The sequence below is a fragment of the Petromyzon marinus genome, chromosome 57 (assembly GCF_048934315.1).
Source record: "Petromyzon marinus isolate PM22_M1 ecotype Great Lakes invasive population chromosome 57, UKy_Petmar_22M1.pri1.0, whole genome shotgun sequence".
NCBI classification, from domain to species: Eukaryota; Metazoa; Chordata; class Hyperoartia; order Petromyzontiformes; family Petromyzontidae; genus Petromyzon; species Petromyzon marinus.
The window spans coordinates 9,966,314-9,980,748 of NC_133723.1; the positions used below are offsets into that span (position 1 = coordinate 9,966,314).

Below are 14,435 nucleotides of genomic sequence, written 5' to 3' on the forward strand. Positions count from 1 at the left end.
GCAGCACGACTCGGGCCTGGATTGCACCCCGGGGACGTCGCTGAGCCCCGACGCCAAGGAGCGCGGGAACTTCATCATGTACGCACGCGCCACCTCGGGCGACCGGCCCAACAACAACCGCTTCTCGCCGTGCAGCATGCGCAACATCAGCCTCGTGCTCGCCTCCAAGCGCCACCACTGCTTCGTCGGCAAGTGGCCCGGCGCTCTCGTACGTGCGCGTGTGTGAGAGTGTGCGGGGAGCGGTGGCGCAGCGGTTAGCGCTACGCTGCGCTACGAACCCGGCGATCCGGGTTCGATTCCCGCTCACGGCCAACACCGGTGACGATTATCTGATCCGGTCCTGGGCCTCCGCTAGGTCGACCTCAAATGAGTACCTGGTGCGGTGTGTGAGCATCGCCATCGGGGAGACAAAGGCGGCCGGGCGTGGTTTTGGCCACCCACCCCCTCGTGTGCCGTGCCGGCCTTCATAGGCGCTGCTGCTCGCCAACGGCACTTGCCCCAACAGTCTGTTACAGGCTACACGGGGGATCTTTCCCGAGCCAGCTTAGCCGCAGCTTGGGGTGTCTCGGCACGGCTCGGCACGGCTCGGCACGTGTCGGTGGAGAGGAGGCATGAGAGTGAGGCTCGCCGGGCATCCACAGTGCTCACCCTCCTGTGTCCCCCTCCCCCCATGCCGACTCGGGGCTGCAGAGTCTGGGAACCCCATCTGTGGGAACGGCATCGTGGAGGAGGGAGAGGAGTGCGACTGCGGCTACCGGGACCAGTGCCGCGACCAGTGCTGCCACAATGCTGACGAGGAGCAGAGCAAGCGGTGCCGTCTGAGACCCGGCATGCAGTGCAGGTGGTTCACACGTTGGGGCCCCTCGCGCGCGCACGCATGTGCGTGTGTGTACGTACGTACGTGCGTGTGTGTACGTACGTACGTGCGTGTGTGTACGTGCGTGTGTGTACGTACGTACGTGCGTGTGTGTACGTGCGTGTGTGTACGTGCGTGTGTGTGTGTGTACGTGTGTGTGTGTACGTGTGTGTGTGTACGTGTGTGTGTGTACGTACGCGTGTGTGCGTGTGGGGAAGTAATCGACCGCGTAACGTTTAAGCGCCACCGGGCGCGCGGTCAACATCGGTGACGAATGTCCGAACCGGTCTTCGGCCTCTCCCCTAAGCCGCCGCCTCTCCTAAGGAGGTCGACTCGGCACCTAACGGGCGCCGCGGTGGCTGGGAGATGTTAACTACCTCGCCTGGTACGCAGGAGGTCGTGGGTTCGATCCCGACCCTGATGCTTGCTGTATATTTGGAGTTTGTGTCTCTCTCTCTCTGTGGTTGCGTGGATTTTTCTCCGGGTCCTCCGGTTTTTCCCTCCACATTTAGAGTCGACGTCATCACGCGTTTAGAGTGTTTGGCTGCTGTCGTTTTCCACGTGATGATGATGATGACAAGCCAACTTCGTTGAGCTATCATTTGTAATGGCCAGGTCGTTTCCGAAAAAGAGCCTGGTAAAATAAAACAATAGTTTAAATGGTGTCAATGGTTTAAAATCATTTAAATGGTTTCATAGTAAAATCTTTTAAATGCGTTCCCAGTTTGACATGTAAACGGCAGCACTGGGGAGAATCAGAATATCTATACTGGAGGAATCTGATGAGCCATGAAGCTCTTTCTCACAGATGTCCAGCGAGGGGCACGTGGTCAGAACACGACGGGAGTGCAAAGTCTAGGAAAAACTAAAACAAAACCCTAACAAAACAATATCATGTAAAACTAAACAAAATAATCTTACCAAGTCAATCCCACTGAGGTGTGAATGATAGCTCAACCAAGCCGGCGGGGAGCGGCCCCGGCCACACCGCCCCCTTCATCGGCGCTCGCTCGCTCGCTCGCTCCCCCAGCACTTGCCCAAACGGCCCGTGCAGGCCTTCGCGGTGGGGGTTGAACCCTTTGCCTTCGTCGCCGTGTCGCCAGCCCCTCCCAGGGTCCGTGCTGCACGCGGCAGTGCCGCTACCGCGGTGCCGCCGAGACGTGCCGCAACGCGTCGGAGTGTGCGCTGGACGGGCGCTGCGACGGGCGCTCCTCCCCGTGCCCGCCGTCGCCCCCGCGCACCGACTTCACCGTGTGCAACGCGGGCACGCAGGTGTGCCTCAAGGGGGTACGTGCCATCGCCGCCGCCGCCGGCGGCACCACCAGCACCACCAGCACCACCAACAGCAGCAGCGCCACCAGCACCACCAGCACCACCAGCACCACCAGCACCACCAACAGCAGCAGCAGCAGCACCGCCACCACCACCAGCAGCGCCACCAGCACCGCCACCAGCACCACCAGCACCACCAGCGCCAGCACCAGCAACAGCAGCAGCACCGCCACCACCACCAGCACCACCACCACCAGCACCAGCAGCACCGCCAGCACCAGCACCACCACCAGCAGCACCACCAGCACCACCAGCACCACCAGCACCACCAACAGCAGCAGCATCGTGAACATGGTCATCACCACCAACGACATCACCACTATTGTGTTTTCATCATCGTCGTCGTTACCGCCGGCTCACGTGCCCCCCGCCGTGCCCCCCGCCGTGCCCCCCGCCGTGCCCCCCGCCGTGCCCCCCGCCGTGCCCCCCGCCGCCGTGCCCCCCGCCGTGCCCCCCGCCGTGCCCCCCGCCGTGCCCGCAGCTGTGCGAGGGCTCCATCTGCGAGCGCTACGGCCTGGAGGAGTGTGCCTGCGCCAACGCCGACGACCAGGAGCTCTGCCACGTGTGCTGCATGGAGCGGGGTGAGACGCCCTGCACCCTGCACCCTGCACCCTGCACCCTGCACCCTGCACCCTGCACCCTGCACCCTGCACCCTGCACCCTGCACCCTGCACCCTGCACCCTGCACCCTGCACCCTGCACCCTGCACCCTGCACCCTGCACCCTGCACCCTGCACCCCGCACTTCCATCGCCCTCTCCACTGGGGACACCCCCTCTAACACACCACACACACACCCCCCACACACCCCCACACACACCCCACACACCCCCACACACCCCACACACACCCCCTCTAACTCACCCCACACACACCCCCCACACACCCCCACACACACCCCACACTCTCCACACACACCCACACCCCCCCCCACACACCCCCCACACACCCCCCACACACCCCCTCTAACACACCCCCACACACCCCCTCTAACACACCCCACACACACCCCCCACACACCCCCTCTAACACACCCCCCACACACCCCCCACACACTCCCACACACCACACACACACCCCACACACCCCCCACACTCTCCACACACCCCCACACACACCCCACACTCTCCACACACACCCACACCCCCCCCACACACCCCCCACACACCCCCCACACACCCCCTCTAACACACCCCCACACACCCCCTCTAACACACCCCACACACACCCCCCACACACCCCCTCTAACACACCCCCCACACACCCCCCACACACCCCCACACACCACACACACACCCCACACACCCCCCACACTCTCCACACACACCCACATACCCCCACACACCCCCCACACCCCCACACACCCCCCACACTCTCCACACACCCCCCCCACACCCCCCCACACCCCCCACACACCCCCACACAACCCCCACACTCTCCACACCCACCCACACACCTCCCCACACACCCTCCACACACCCCCACACTCTCCACACACCCCCCACACTCTCCACACACCCCCACACAACCCCCACACTCTCCACACCCACCCACACACCTCCCCACACACCCTCCACACACCCCCACACTCTCCACACACCCCCCACACTCTCCACACACCCCCACACAACCCCCCACACTCTCCACACACCGCCCCGAGTTCTGGAGTTGTCGCCGTGCCGTATCAACGTGGAACCTCCTCACAGCCTCGCCCCTCCGCGACCCCTCCGCGACCCCTCCCAGGCAATGGCGACTCGTGCTCCAGCACAGGCTCGGACAGCTGGCACCGCTTCTTCTCGGGCCACGTGGTGACGCTGCAGCCGGGCGCCGCCTGCAACGACTTCCGCGGCTACTGCGACGTGTTCTCGCGCTGCCGCCTCGTCGACGCCGATGGCCCCCTGGCGCGCCTCCGCAAGGCCATCTTCGACCCGCAGCTCTACGAGACCATCGCCGAGTGGATCGTCGTGAGTGCCGCCGGCGCCGCCGCCGGCGCCGTGCCGCGTGACTCCGGCGCACGATGGCCTGCTCGTATCGATCGGCGTTGGGGGGGGGGGGGGGTCTCTCTGCCGTCCGCCGCGGCGCTTATTTGCCGTTGACAGAATGGGTGTTTATACTGCAAGGGGGAATCCGATGAGCTGTGTGAAGCTCTTTTCCACAGATGTCCAGTAGGGGCACGGGGTCAGAAGACGCTCGCGAACTTGGCCAGCAGGAACACACGTTCGTCGACCACGTGACCCCCCCCCCCACCGTGACCTCCCCACACCGTGACCCCCCCACCGTGACCCCCCACACTGTGACCCCCCACCGTGATCTCCCCCCCCCCCCCAGGCCTACTGGTGGGCCGTGCTACTGATGGCGCTGGCGCTGGTGCTACTCATGGCGGCGTTCATCCGCGTGTGCAGCGTCCACACCCCCACCAGCAACCCCACGCTGCCCCGGCACAAACCACTGCCAGGTGCCAGCACCGCACGCACCGCACACACCACACACACCACACACACCACACACACCACACGCACCACACGTACCACACACACGCACCACACACACCACACGCACCGCACGCACCACACGCACCACACGTACCACACACACGCACCACACACACCACACGTACCACACGCACACACACTGCACGCACCACACACACCGCACGCACCACACACACGCACCACACACACCACACGCACCGCACACACCACACGTACCACACACACCACATGTACCGTACGCACCACACACACCACACACACCGCACGCACCACACACACCACACACACCACACACACCGCACGCACCACACGCACCACACACACCACACGCACCACACACACCACACACCCCACACACACCGCACGCACCACACGCACCGCACGCACCACACACACCACACACACCACACGCACCGCACGCACCGCACGCACCGCGCGCACCACATATACTACAGACACCACACGTACCGCACACACCGCATGTACCACCCTGCAACAACAACCGCCACTAAGTGGCGGTGACGTCACCACGGCGCCTGTGCCAGGCCAGGTGCACTTTAAGACCAAGTGAAGTGTCGAACGCCCGCTGGCAGGAGGTCACGGGACAGACCCAGGCGCGGTGGGTTGACCGAGACGACTAACCAATGCACCACCTGTGCTACACTACCTCCACGTTGCTTGTCCCATCCTCCTCCGCCATGCAAAAGACAAAGATTCCCCGTGTAGCCTCAACAGACTGTCGAGTCAAGTGCTGTCAGCGAGCACCGAATGAAGGCCGGCACGGCGCACGAGGTGGCCGGGGCCGCGCCCGGCGACGTTCCCTGCACACCGCACCAGGCCCCCACTTGAGGCCGAGAGGGGAGGCCCAGGGACAGAAAATTGTCGGCGCCGCCGGCCCGCCGAGTGGGCGGTGCGGCGAACTACCCGCTGCGCCGTCGCCGCCGCCGCTTCCCCGTCCTCCCCTTTGCCCCCCCTGCACATCGCGCGTCACGCCCACCGTAACCTCCCGCCCCTCCTCTAACCCGCGGGGCGATGCAGCGGGGCAGGATGGGACGGGACACGACGGGGCGACGGGACGGGTCGCTCACCCGGCGATGTGCGCCCCCCCCCCCCCCGCTGTGCCCGCAGGGACCCTCAAGAGGAACCGCTCCGCCACCAAGACGGCCAAGCCGACGGCCCGGCCAGCGGACGCCATCGAGATGGGACGACGGACGTAGCACTTCTTCTCTCTCCCTCCTTCCCCCCGCAGTGTCTTCCTCCTCTCTGCCGTTCTCACGACGTCTCCCTAACCTCTTGCCGCCTCCTCTACCCCTCCTCCCTCTACATTCTCTATCTTCTCCTCGTCGAGTCCGCCCCTCATCTCCCCTTTTCCTCTCCCCACAAAGCCTTCCTCTCTCTCCCTCCCGGTCTCCCCCCCCCTCCCCCCCTCCCCCCACCCCTCTTCACCAGCTGTCTAAGCAGCGTCGCCTCTCAGGACCTCACATCGGGTGCAAGCAGCAACGTGCGCTCGCACACGGAGGCACGGGCCCGGCCGCCCGGTCCTCGGGGAGTCTCAGGAGCTCAGGGTGTCACAGTTGGATTCCGTCACGGGGTTTTATCGCGAATACCCCTCCCCACTTCTCCCCCACCCCCTCGTTACCTTGCCCGCGCGCCTGTGACCGAGCACCTTTTGAGGCAGGGTTGGTGGACCGTGAAGGGATTGCGGTGTGCGAGAGACACCACCCCCCCTCCCCCTTCCCTCTCCCAAGCCTACACAGGCGATGGGGGTGGTGGAAGTACAGGATGTAGGTTGTTGCCTCTGGAGGCTCCGGGTTTACCTCCCACGCGAATAATCTTGAAACGAACGCACGAACTCGACGCATTCGTCAGTAACACTCGCCCGCGCGTGTGTGGCCCTGACAAGTAAAAAATACACATTTTTTTAGAGCCAGCGTTTCGGGCATGGGCCCTTCTTCAGAGCCAGGGGGATTATCCGCCGGTGTTATTGACGTGGATGCGTTGAGTTGTTGTTGATGTTGTTGGTGGTGTTTATGGCAGCCACTGCCAACAACAGTTCACGTCATCCCTGTCATTGTCCACTCCGGAGGCTCAGTCTCGTACGCCTCTTACGGGCCCACGATGCACAATGGGAAAGAGCACAGATTTTGTTTTTATTTAAAGCAAAAAACTTTACATTTCATTCCCTATACTGTTCATACTTTAACATACACACAAAGACACACACACACAAAGACACACACACATGCTATATCACCTACCCCAAACATTCCTCATGGCACTGGTGAGATTTTTAAGGGAAAATCCATTATGGAGAAGGAGAGGGGGGGTAGAGGAGATTGTAGGGAAGTTCCCACGTGTTATTGACCTTGAAATCCAACTTCTCCCTCCAAGCAAACACGGAGGTGGTACATTCCACACTCTTATGACCAATTATTTCATGCCCTAATATGGGTGACCGGTCACGTGTTGAAATTACCACGTATTATGGCCGAGTCTTTTTTTGTCTTAGGAAGAGGCAACATTTCTCATGAATTGGATGAATACCATCTGTGGGTTGGCGTGGGGTTTGCAGGTGGCCAATTACATATTGTCAGTGCGGCAATGGATTATTGAATCCATCTGTGTGGAGCTTCCACTGTCGCCTTCCTAACCACCGCCGCCAGCACCTCGTATGCATGGGTTTTCTGCGGGTGCTTTGGTTGGCTCGCACACGGAGCCAGTCTCTAAATAACGTACGACTCTGTGAGGTTTTTTTTGTTTGTTAGACAAATGAAGGATTCGTTATTAATATTATTGCGCGTGTGTGCGTGCGTGCTGGCGTCAGTCTAAATCGCAACACTGAGACTGATCTCTTTTTTATCGAGAGTTGTGTTTTTAAATCAATAATTTCTTTGGAGGATAGTTATTAGTTATTTACAAAAGTCGAGCCATGCTTAAGCGAGCGTATTTACAGAATGTGACATGTTTACACGAGCCTGACGGGTTTGGTTTTGTTTTCGCTTTTTAAACGAGCCTCACACGCGCTACAGCACAGCACGGTATTGTTGGAAGCGATTTCTTCGGTTTTTTTTTTCCCTGCGGCTATCTCACATAGGGGGCGGAAAAAGGTCCCTTCCCGGGAAGCAACGTTGCCCCACGTTGGGCCAGCGTCATAGGCGTTTGGCCGTGGAACCGTCGGAGCGAACGTTGCCCGGCCGACCCGCCTGACGTTCCTACGCTTTTACCGGGTTGGTACGGTGGAGCAAAATTTGACGTCGGCGCGTGGCAGGAACGGCCACGGACGACATTACCGTAGCAATAATGGGGGTGAAGCTGTGTCCCGACGCAGGACGCCCGCCCGCCAGCCAGCCAGCCAGCCGGCAGCCTAATGTATCACGCAAAAATGTCATCGGTGCACGTAGCATCACAGCCGTTAAACTCCCACGTCTTGTGTGACTTGGTTTAGCCCCGGGTGAGAACTCGGGAGAGAGACCGGATTAGTCGAATTTTGCAGAGTGTGCCAGTGGTAATCCCAATTTTCAGGGTAATTGGCAAACGTTGCACACAATGCCCTACTCGCAAAATGGCCTGCTCTTTGCGAATAACGTCGGGGGTTCTGGGATGTGAGGATATTGATCGTCCGCTGCGAAACACACAGCGCAGAGTAGTATTACTACGGTTGTTATTACTATCACCGGTATTAAAGCCGCGGTATTAAACGGGGCGGCCGCTGGATTTTCGAACCGTGAGCCTCTGCGAATGGCGGGGAACCCAGCGCCACACCGCTGGACCGCGCCACCGCCACCAACACCGCCGCCCACGTCGGAGGGCTTTAGGATCAATCGTAAAAAAACACACACAATATTTCAACATTTAGGCCTAATTTGCGTTGCACGGTCGTTCCCGCCGGAGTCGTAGGGCCAAAAATGTCGTACCGGTATCAACCGTGGCTCGCCCAATCGCCAACCAAGATTTTTTTTTCCATAATAGAGGTTTTTGGGTTACATCACGTAAATATAAATGTCGTTAAACCTGCTACCACCCGACACAGCCAATTAGTTACGTTTGTCAAGTAGCGGGTTTCACGACATTTATATATATACGTGATCTAACCCAAAAACCTCTCGTGGATAATATTGGTTGCAAAAGCCCTACTACTATTACGTGTTAAACTGAATCTTTTTTTGCAAACGATTTTCTCTACAGATCGCGCATGTGTCTCTACAGATCGCCCATGTGTCTCGTAGCAAAGGCCACGTGGTAGGTCTCTCTTTGATGAAAATGTTGTTTGGTTAATTAAAGGGTATCGTAGTGAGTTTGATGAGGATTTTTTAAAATATATATTTGTTTCATTGAAGAAGAAAAAAAACCCCAATGTTAAAATGAAGCATTTTACGGAGTGTGAAAATAAAGATGACGTCCGTAAATAAAAAAAACCAGATGGCACGCGCACTGCGAAGCTTGCCCGCTAAACATTCAAACAATTTCGGGTCTGAACATCAACCGACGCTGGCCTAACGTTTGCACGTTTACTGGGTTGTCCGCCGACGCTGATACGCACTGGTGGGCGTTTGCCACCACAAGTGGTGTCCACCGGCAGCACAGCAACTGGCGCTCCGCGCTGCGAACCCGGCCACCCGGTTCCCGCTCGCGGCCACCAGCACCAGTGTCTGAAGCAGTCCTTGGCCACCCCTAGGTCGACTCGGCCTCCAATGAGTACCTGGAGCGGGGTGTGTAAACATCGCCACTGGGGAGATCTCCGTCTTCGCACCGCACCCCACGCGTTGGTTGACTTGCAGGCTCGCGTCGTCTCACCACCGAGGCCCCGCTTGGCCTGTTTGCCATCGCTGTTGTCCATAAAGGCGAAGACGAAAGAGCAAACTCGACCGCTCCGTTTGCTGCACCATTTCGGCTCGCGGATGCCACGAACGGGCTTGCGTCGGTGACGTTCGTGGCAATTTCTCTTGTTGTTGTTGTTGTCGTTAGGTTGTAATTTGTTTTCCCGCCGTGAATTTAATAAAGAGCTCTTCGGTGTTTGATTCCAAGACTCCCTTGGGGTTGACCGGCCGCTCGCCAGGCACGGCAGCTCCAGTGCCTAACCGCGACCTTTAGCGGTCCGGGAGCGCGGTTGTGGCGTGTGGTCGGGCCAACGTTCACTCAACGTTGGCCCCACGTTCCATGTTTACTGGGAGGGCACGGGGCCACATCGACGTGGCTTTAATTCATCCTCGCGGCACTGCCGTTGGTGTGCGGTGTCCAGAAATCACGCACGGACAATGTCCTATTGTCGTCGTAATAATGCTGCTTGAGAAACACCACTTGCCTTTATAATCATCATCATCAATCATCAATCCAACCACGTTCAATCCACTGCCGGATGAAAGCCTCCACCGTGCAAACCACGGCCACGATCTTCTTGTTGCGATGCAACGATCCCCATCCGGCACGTGCTCCGCCTCCTCGGGGGACGTTCCCCCTGGACGCGTTCCCTTCCCAGGCTGCCACCCCGACTTGCGCGCTTCACCATCGCAGGCCACGGTCGTCGTGTGCTGTGAACAACGATGGCAACAAGACGCGGTGCGTGCGTTCGTTCTGCGAGGGTTCCCGGCACGATGCGTCGTGGTACGACTGGAAATCGCATCGGAGAGAGCTGCGGGGTGCAGCGGGAGTTCCGGACCTTCGTGTTCCCGGTCGTTTGACTGAATCTCCAATCTCTAGAAATCCGGTCTTGGCCACTTTTGAATATCACATTGTACGTGAACACGTATGTTATGAATTTATTTCGCACCACTGTACGTAGCCAACCGTGCTCAGTCGGAGGTGCGGCGGGAAGGACAAACTAAAACGCGCAAAAAAACAGTTCTGAAATAAATTAGTCTAGATCAGGGGTCGGCAGAGAAAATAACAAGAAGAGACAGTTATATTTTCTAATTCGGTAAAGAAACACTCGAGATTTCAAGAGGCGCAATGGACGTGAATACGAGACGGTGATGGTGGTTCCTTAATCACGGCCACGAAGAGCCGCATGATGCTCCAGAGCCGCAGGTTTGCCGACCCCTGATCGAGGTGATGTAACAGTGCATCAAAGCTCCCCGTGGCTTCCTAACATCGGAAGGGGAGTGCGTTCCAGACGGCCGCAGAAGTGCATTCGAAAGCGCCGACGCGATGATGCGGTGACCGCCGTCTTTGTTCGATGGCCAGCAGCCACAAGCCGCCGCTGCAGCTGCGAGGATGAGCGGAGTTGGCGTGATGATGGTTTATATTCCTTGACGAGATCGGCGAGGCATTGTGGTTCACTCGTGTCAAGCACTGTGTGTGTAATGAGTGCGAACTCGTACGAACAATGCCACGGCTTAAGGAAGCATTCTTAAGCCGTGACGTATCCTGCCCACGTCCCATTTAATTGTCTGAACAGTTTGTATGACGCCGGTTGACCATATAAGGTATTCTCGCAAACCTGTCAACCCACGTGCTTCACCCCCTATTCGTGTACAGGGGACATTGAGTTTTCAGGTCCATGCGGCGCACGGCCGTTTCAATAGGGGCAACATTTTTTGTCCGTGTGTATTTCTCCCTTGTGATGGGACTTTGTAGGATGAACGTTGAGATTTATAAGGTCTTAATTGGTCTGTAATAAGGTAGGGCACTGATTAGGAGTTGACAGGTATGGTGGTAAATTTTAATTTGAAGCTTTCGTGACTGCAGGGATTCATATTCTTGGTGCTGATAAAAATTGTTTTATATTTTTATTATTTTATTGTTTCCCTTCTACGTGACTTTACCGAAAGAACCAAGAATAGGTATGGTGGTGTTACACTCTTACAGAGACACTGGCTGTGAGACACTGGGTAGTGAGACACTGGGTAGTGAGACACTGCTAGTGAGACACTGGGTAGTGAGACACTGGCTGTGAGACACTGGGTAGTGAGACACTGATAGTGGGACACTGGGTAGTCAGACACTGGGTAGTGAGACACTGGGTAGTGAGACACTGGTAGTGAGACACTGGGTAGTGAGACACTCGCTGTGAGACACTGCTAGTGAGACACTGGGTAGTGAGACACTGGGTAGTGAGACTGCTAGTGAGATACTGGGTAGTGAGACACTGGGTAGTGAGACACTGGGTAGTGAGACACTGGCTGTGAGACTGGTAGCGAGACACTGGGTAGTGAGACACTGGGTAGTGAGACACTGGGTAGTGAGACACTGCTAGTGAGACACTGGGTAGTGAGACACTGGGTAGTGAGACACTGGGTAGTGAGACACTGGGTAGTGAGACACTGGGTAGCGAGACACTGGGTAGTGAGACACTGGGTAGTGAGACACTGGGTAGTGAGACACTGGGTAGTGAGACACTCGCTGTGAGACACTGGCTAGTGAGACACTGGGTAGTGAGACTGGTAGTGAGACACTGGTAGTGAGACACTGGGTAGTGAGACACTCGCTGTGAGACACTACTAGTGAGACACTGGGTAGTGAGACACTGGGTAGTGAGATACTGGGTAGTGAGATACTGGGTAGTGAGACACTGGGTAGTGAGACACTGGGTAGTGAGACACTGGGTAGTGAGACAGTGGGTAGTGAGACACTGGGTAGTGAGACTGGTAGTGAGATACTGGGTAGTGAGACACTGGGTAGTGAGACTGGTAGTGAGACACTGGGTAGTGAGACACTCGCTGTGAGACACTGCTAGTGAGACACTGGGTAGTGAGACACTGGGTAGTGAGACACTGGGTAGTGAGACACAGGTGTCGAGTCACTGGTACAGAGACACTGGGTAGTGCAAACCTGTCAACTCATACAGTGTACCCCGTATTCTTGTACAGGGGAAATTGAGGGTTCAGGTCCATACGGCGTACAGCCGTTTCAATAGGGGCAAAAAATGTGTCTATTTGTATGTGTTTCTCCCTTGTGATTGGACTTTGTAGGATGAACGTTGAGATTTATCAGGGGCACGGGGTGACCAATAAGGTCTACATTAATCTGTAATAAGTTAGGGCACTGATAAGGGGTTGACAGGTACGTTTTCATTCAGCACTATTACGGACAGGTGTAACTCGAGCGGTTAGTGCCTCAACGCCGACAAAACCCACTCTAAGCCAAGTTTCGAGATGCGGTGTCTCATCAGCAGTCAGGCCGGCCAGAAGCAACCCTGCCGAACCGCCAGCAATGGTTTTGCCTTGAACTAAGCGGGACTCCCGTCTCTTACAGAGAGGGGTTTTGGAGCCGTCCATAAATGACGTCACGCGATTTTGGACGATTTTTTGACCCCCCCCCCCCTCGTCACACGGCGTCACAAAGAGTCAGACCCCCCTCAAATATGACGTCACAAAGTTCTGCCCCCCCCCCCAAAAAAACATGCTTCAAATCGCTTGAATCTATTGTCATTGTAGTGCGTATTTAATGTGGCGCTGCACTCTGATGTTGTAGGAGAAACATTTATTAAAAAGTCAATTTAATTAAGTAGAACGTGTTGTCTATATTTATTTAAAGTTGCGCATTTTGATGTGACGTCACATTTCCAAACCCCCCCTCTCTCCCCCTCGTCACACTACGTCACAAATGTCTGACCCCCCCCCCCCAGGTGCGTGACGTCATTTATGGACGGTCCCTTTGCCTGTAGCATCTGGCGGGTTCGCTAGCCAGCATTGATTGTGGCGGGCCTGACTCTGCTGATGAGAAACCGCATGCCGAAGACGGGCCAGTTCTTTGCTTGTGCTGAACGGATGCTGCTAATGCTGCTAAAGTATGTGAATAAATATAAAACGCGAAGCATGAATCGATCGACATCGATAGATTTCCACAAATATATTCCGTGTAACGATGTTTGCAGCAATTACAAATGCCACTCTACATTAACATACGTACTCGCAGCTAGAGGTAAAACCTCTGCTATGGTACCGCTAGACACGGACATTGGACCACCAAGATTGAGAGGTAAAACCTTTAACGTGGCAATCCTTGCCCCCTAGAGGTACAACTTCAGTTTCAGTTTCTTTAGTTTCTTTATTTTGGTATAGCCTTGTGAGATATTCGGCTCTTGAATCGGGTGCAACCACAACAAACAAAAAAACTAAAACATGAACAAGAAAAACATCTTAAAGTGACTATGTGACTGTGCAAACAGAAAATCCAGGGGAAAAAAACAACAAAATATTCCTGAAAAAAGCACCGTACACCAACGCTGTGTGCAAAAAATCCCAGTGGGATGCAAGTCAAACAACAACAAGCACAAGAAAACTTAGATTAAGGCCATCAGTCTGACTCCGTACTACAACAAAACAAACATGTCCAAACCAAAAAGCTTTTCGAAATCACCAAAAAATAAAGCCATAATTGCAACGTAACAGTGATCATTGGGGCTGTGACCGGATTTTTACAATAAACTACATAAATAACATGTAACACCAAATCCTAGAGCCATAGCTGGCTGCATGAGTTACTCCACAACAACAGAAGCATCGGTCGGAGTATCAAATTTTTCAATGTACCTTTAAGATCAGCACGCTAAATCAAAATACAGAAAATACTTTGCTGCGTCATCCGGAGCGAAAACGTTTTAGCTTATTTTAGGCCACTGAATAGCAGTGGCAGCTAGGGTTGTACAACTCCTCTAGAGCAGTTTTGAGTGAAGATCTCATAGGTAGTGATTCAAGTTGCAGTTTATTGGCAATAGCATTCCAGACCCTAGGGGCATCAATAGCAAAGGCCCTTCCTCCAGTTTTTGTACGGCAATAGGGAATGTGAAGCTGGTAAATGAGCGAAGACCTGAGGTCA

The 14,435-nt window shown here is 56.1% G+C and overlaps 1 protein-coding gene across 1 annotated transcript in view; it reads left to right on the top strand.

Moving 5' to 3' along the window:
* LOC116954876 (disintegrin and metalloproteinase domain-containing protein 10-like) overlaps window positions 1-9,692 on the top strand; it is a 29,304-nt gene extending 19,612 nt beyond the window's left edge. The window contains exons 10-16 of the mRNA XM_032975678.2: window positions 5-188; window positions 691-841; window positions 1,960-2,143; window positions 2,670-2,769; window positions 3,931-4,151; window positions 4,516-4,642; window positions 5,808-9,692. Coding sequence (XP_032831569.2) covers window positions 5-188; window positions 691-841; window positions 1,960-2,143; window positions 2,670-2,769; window positions 3,931-4,151; window positions 4,516-4,642; window positions 5,808-5,896 — 1,056 coding nt within the window. The 3' untranslated portion in view covers window positions 5,897-9,692. The remainder of the gene's footprint in view (window positions 1-4; window positions 189-690; window positions 842-1,959; window positions 2,144-2,669; window positions 2,770-3,930; window positions 4,152-4,515; window positions 4,643-5,807) is intronic.
* The last annotated feature ends 4,743 nt before the right edge of the window (window positions 9,693-14,435 follow it).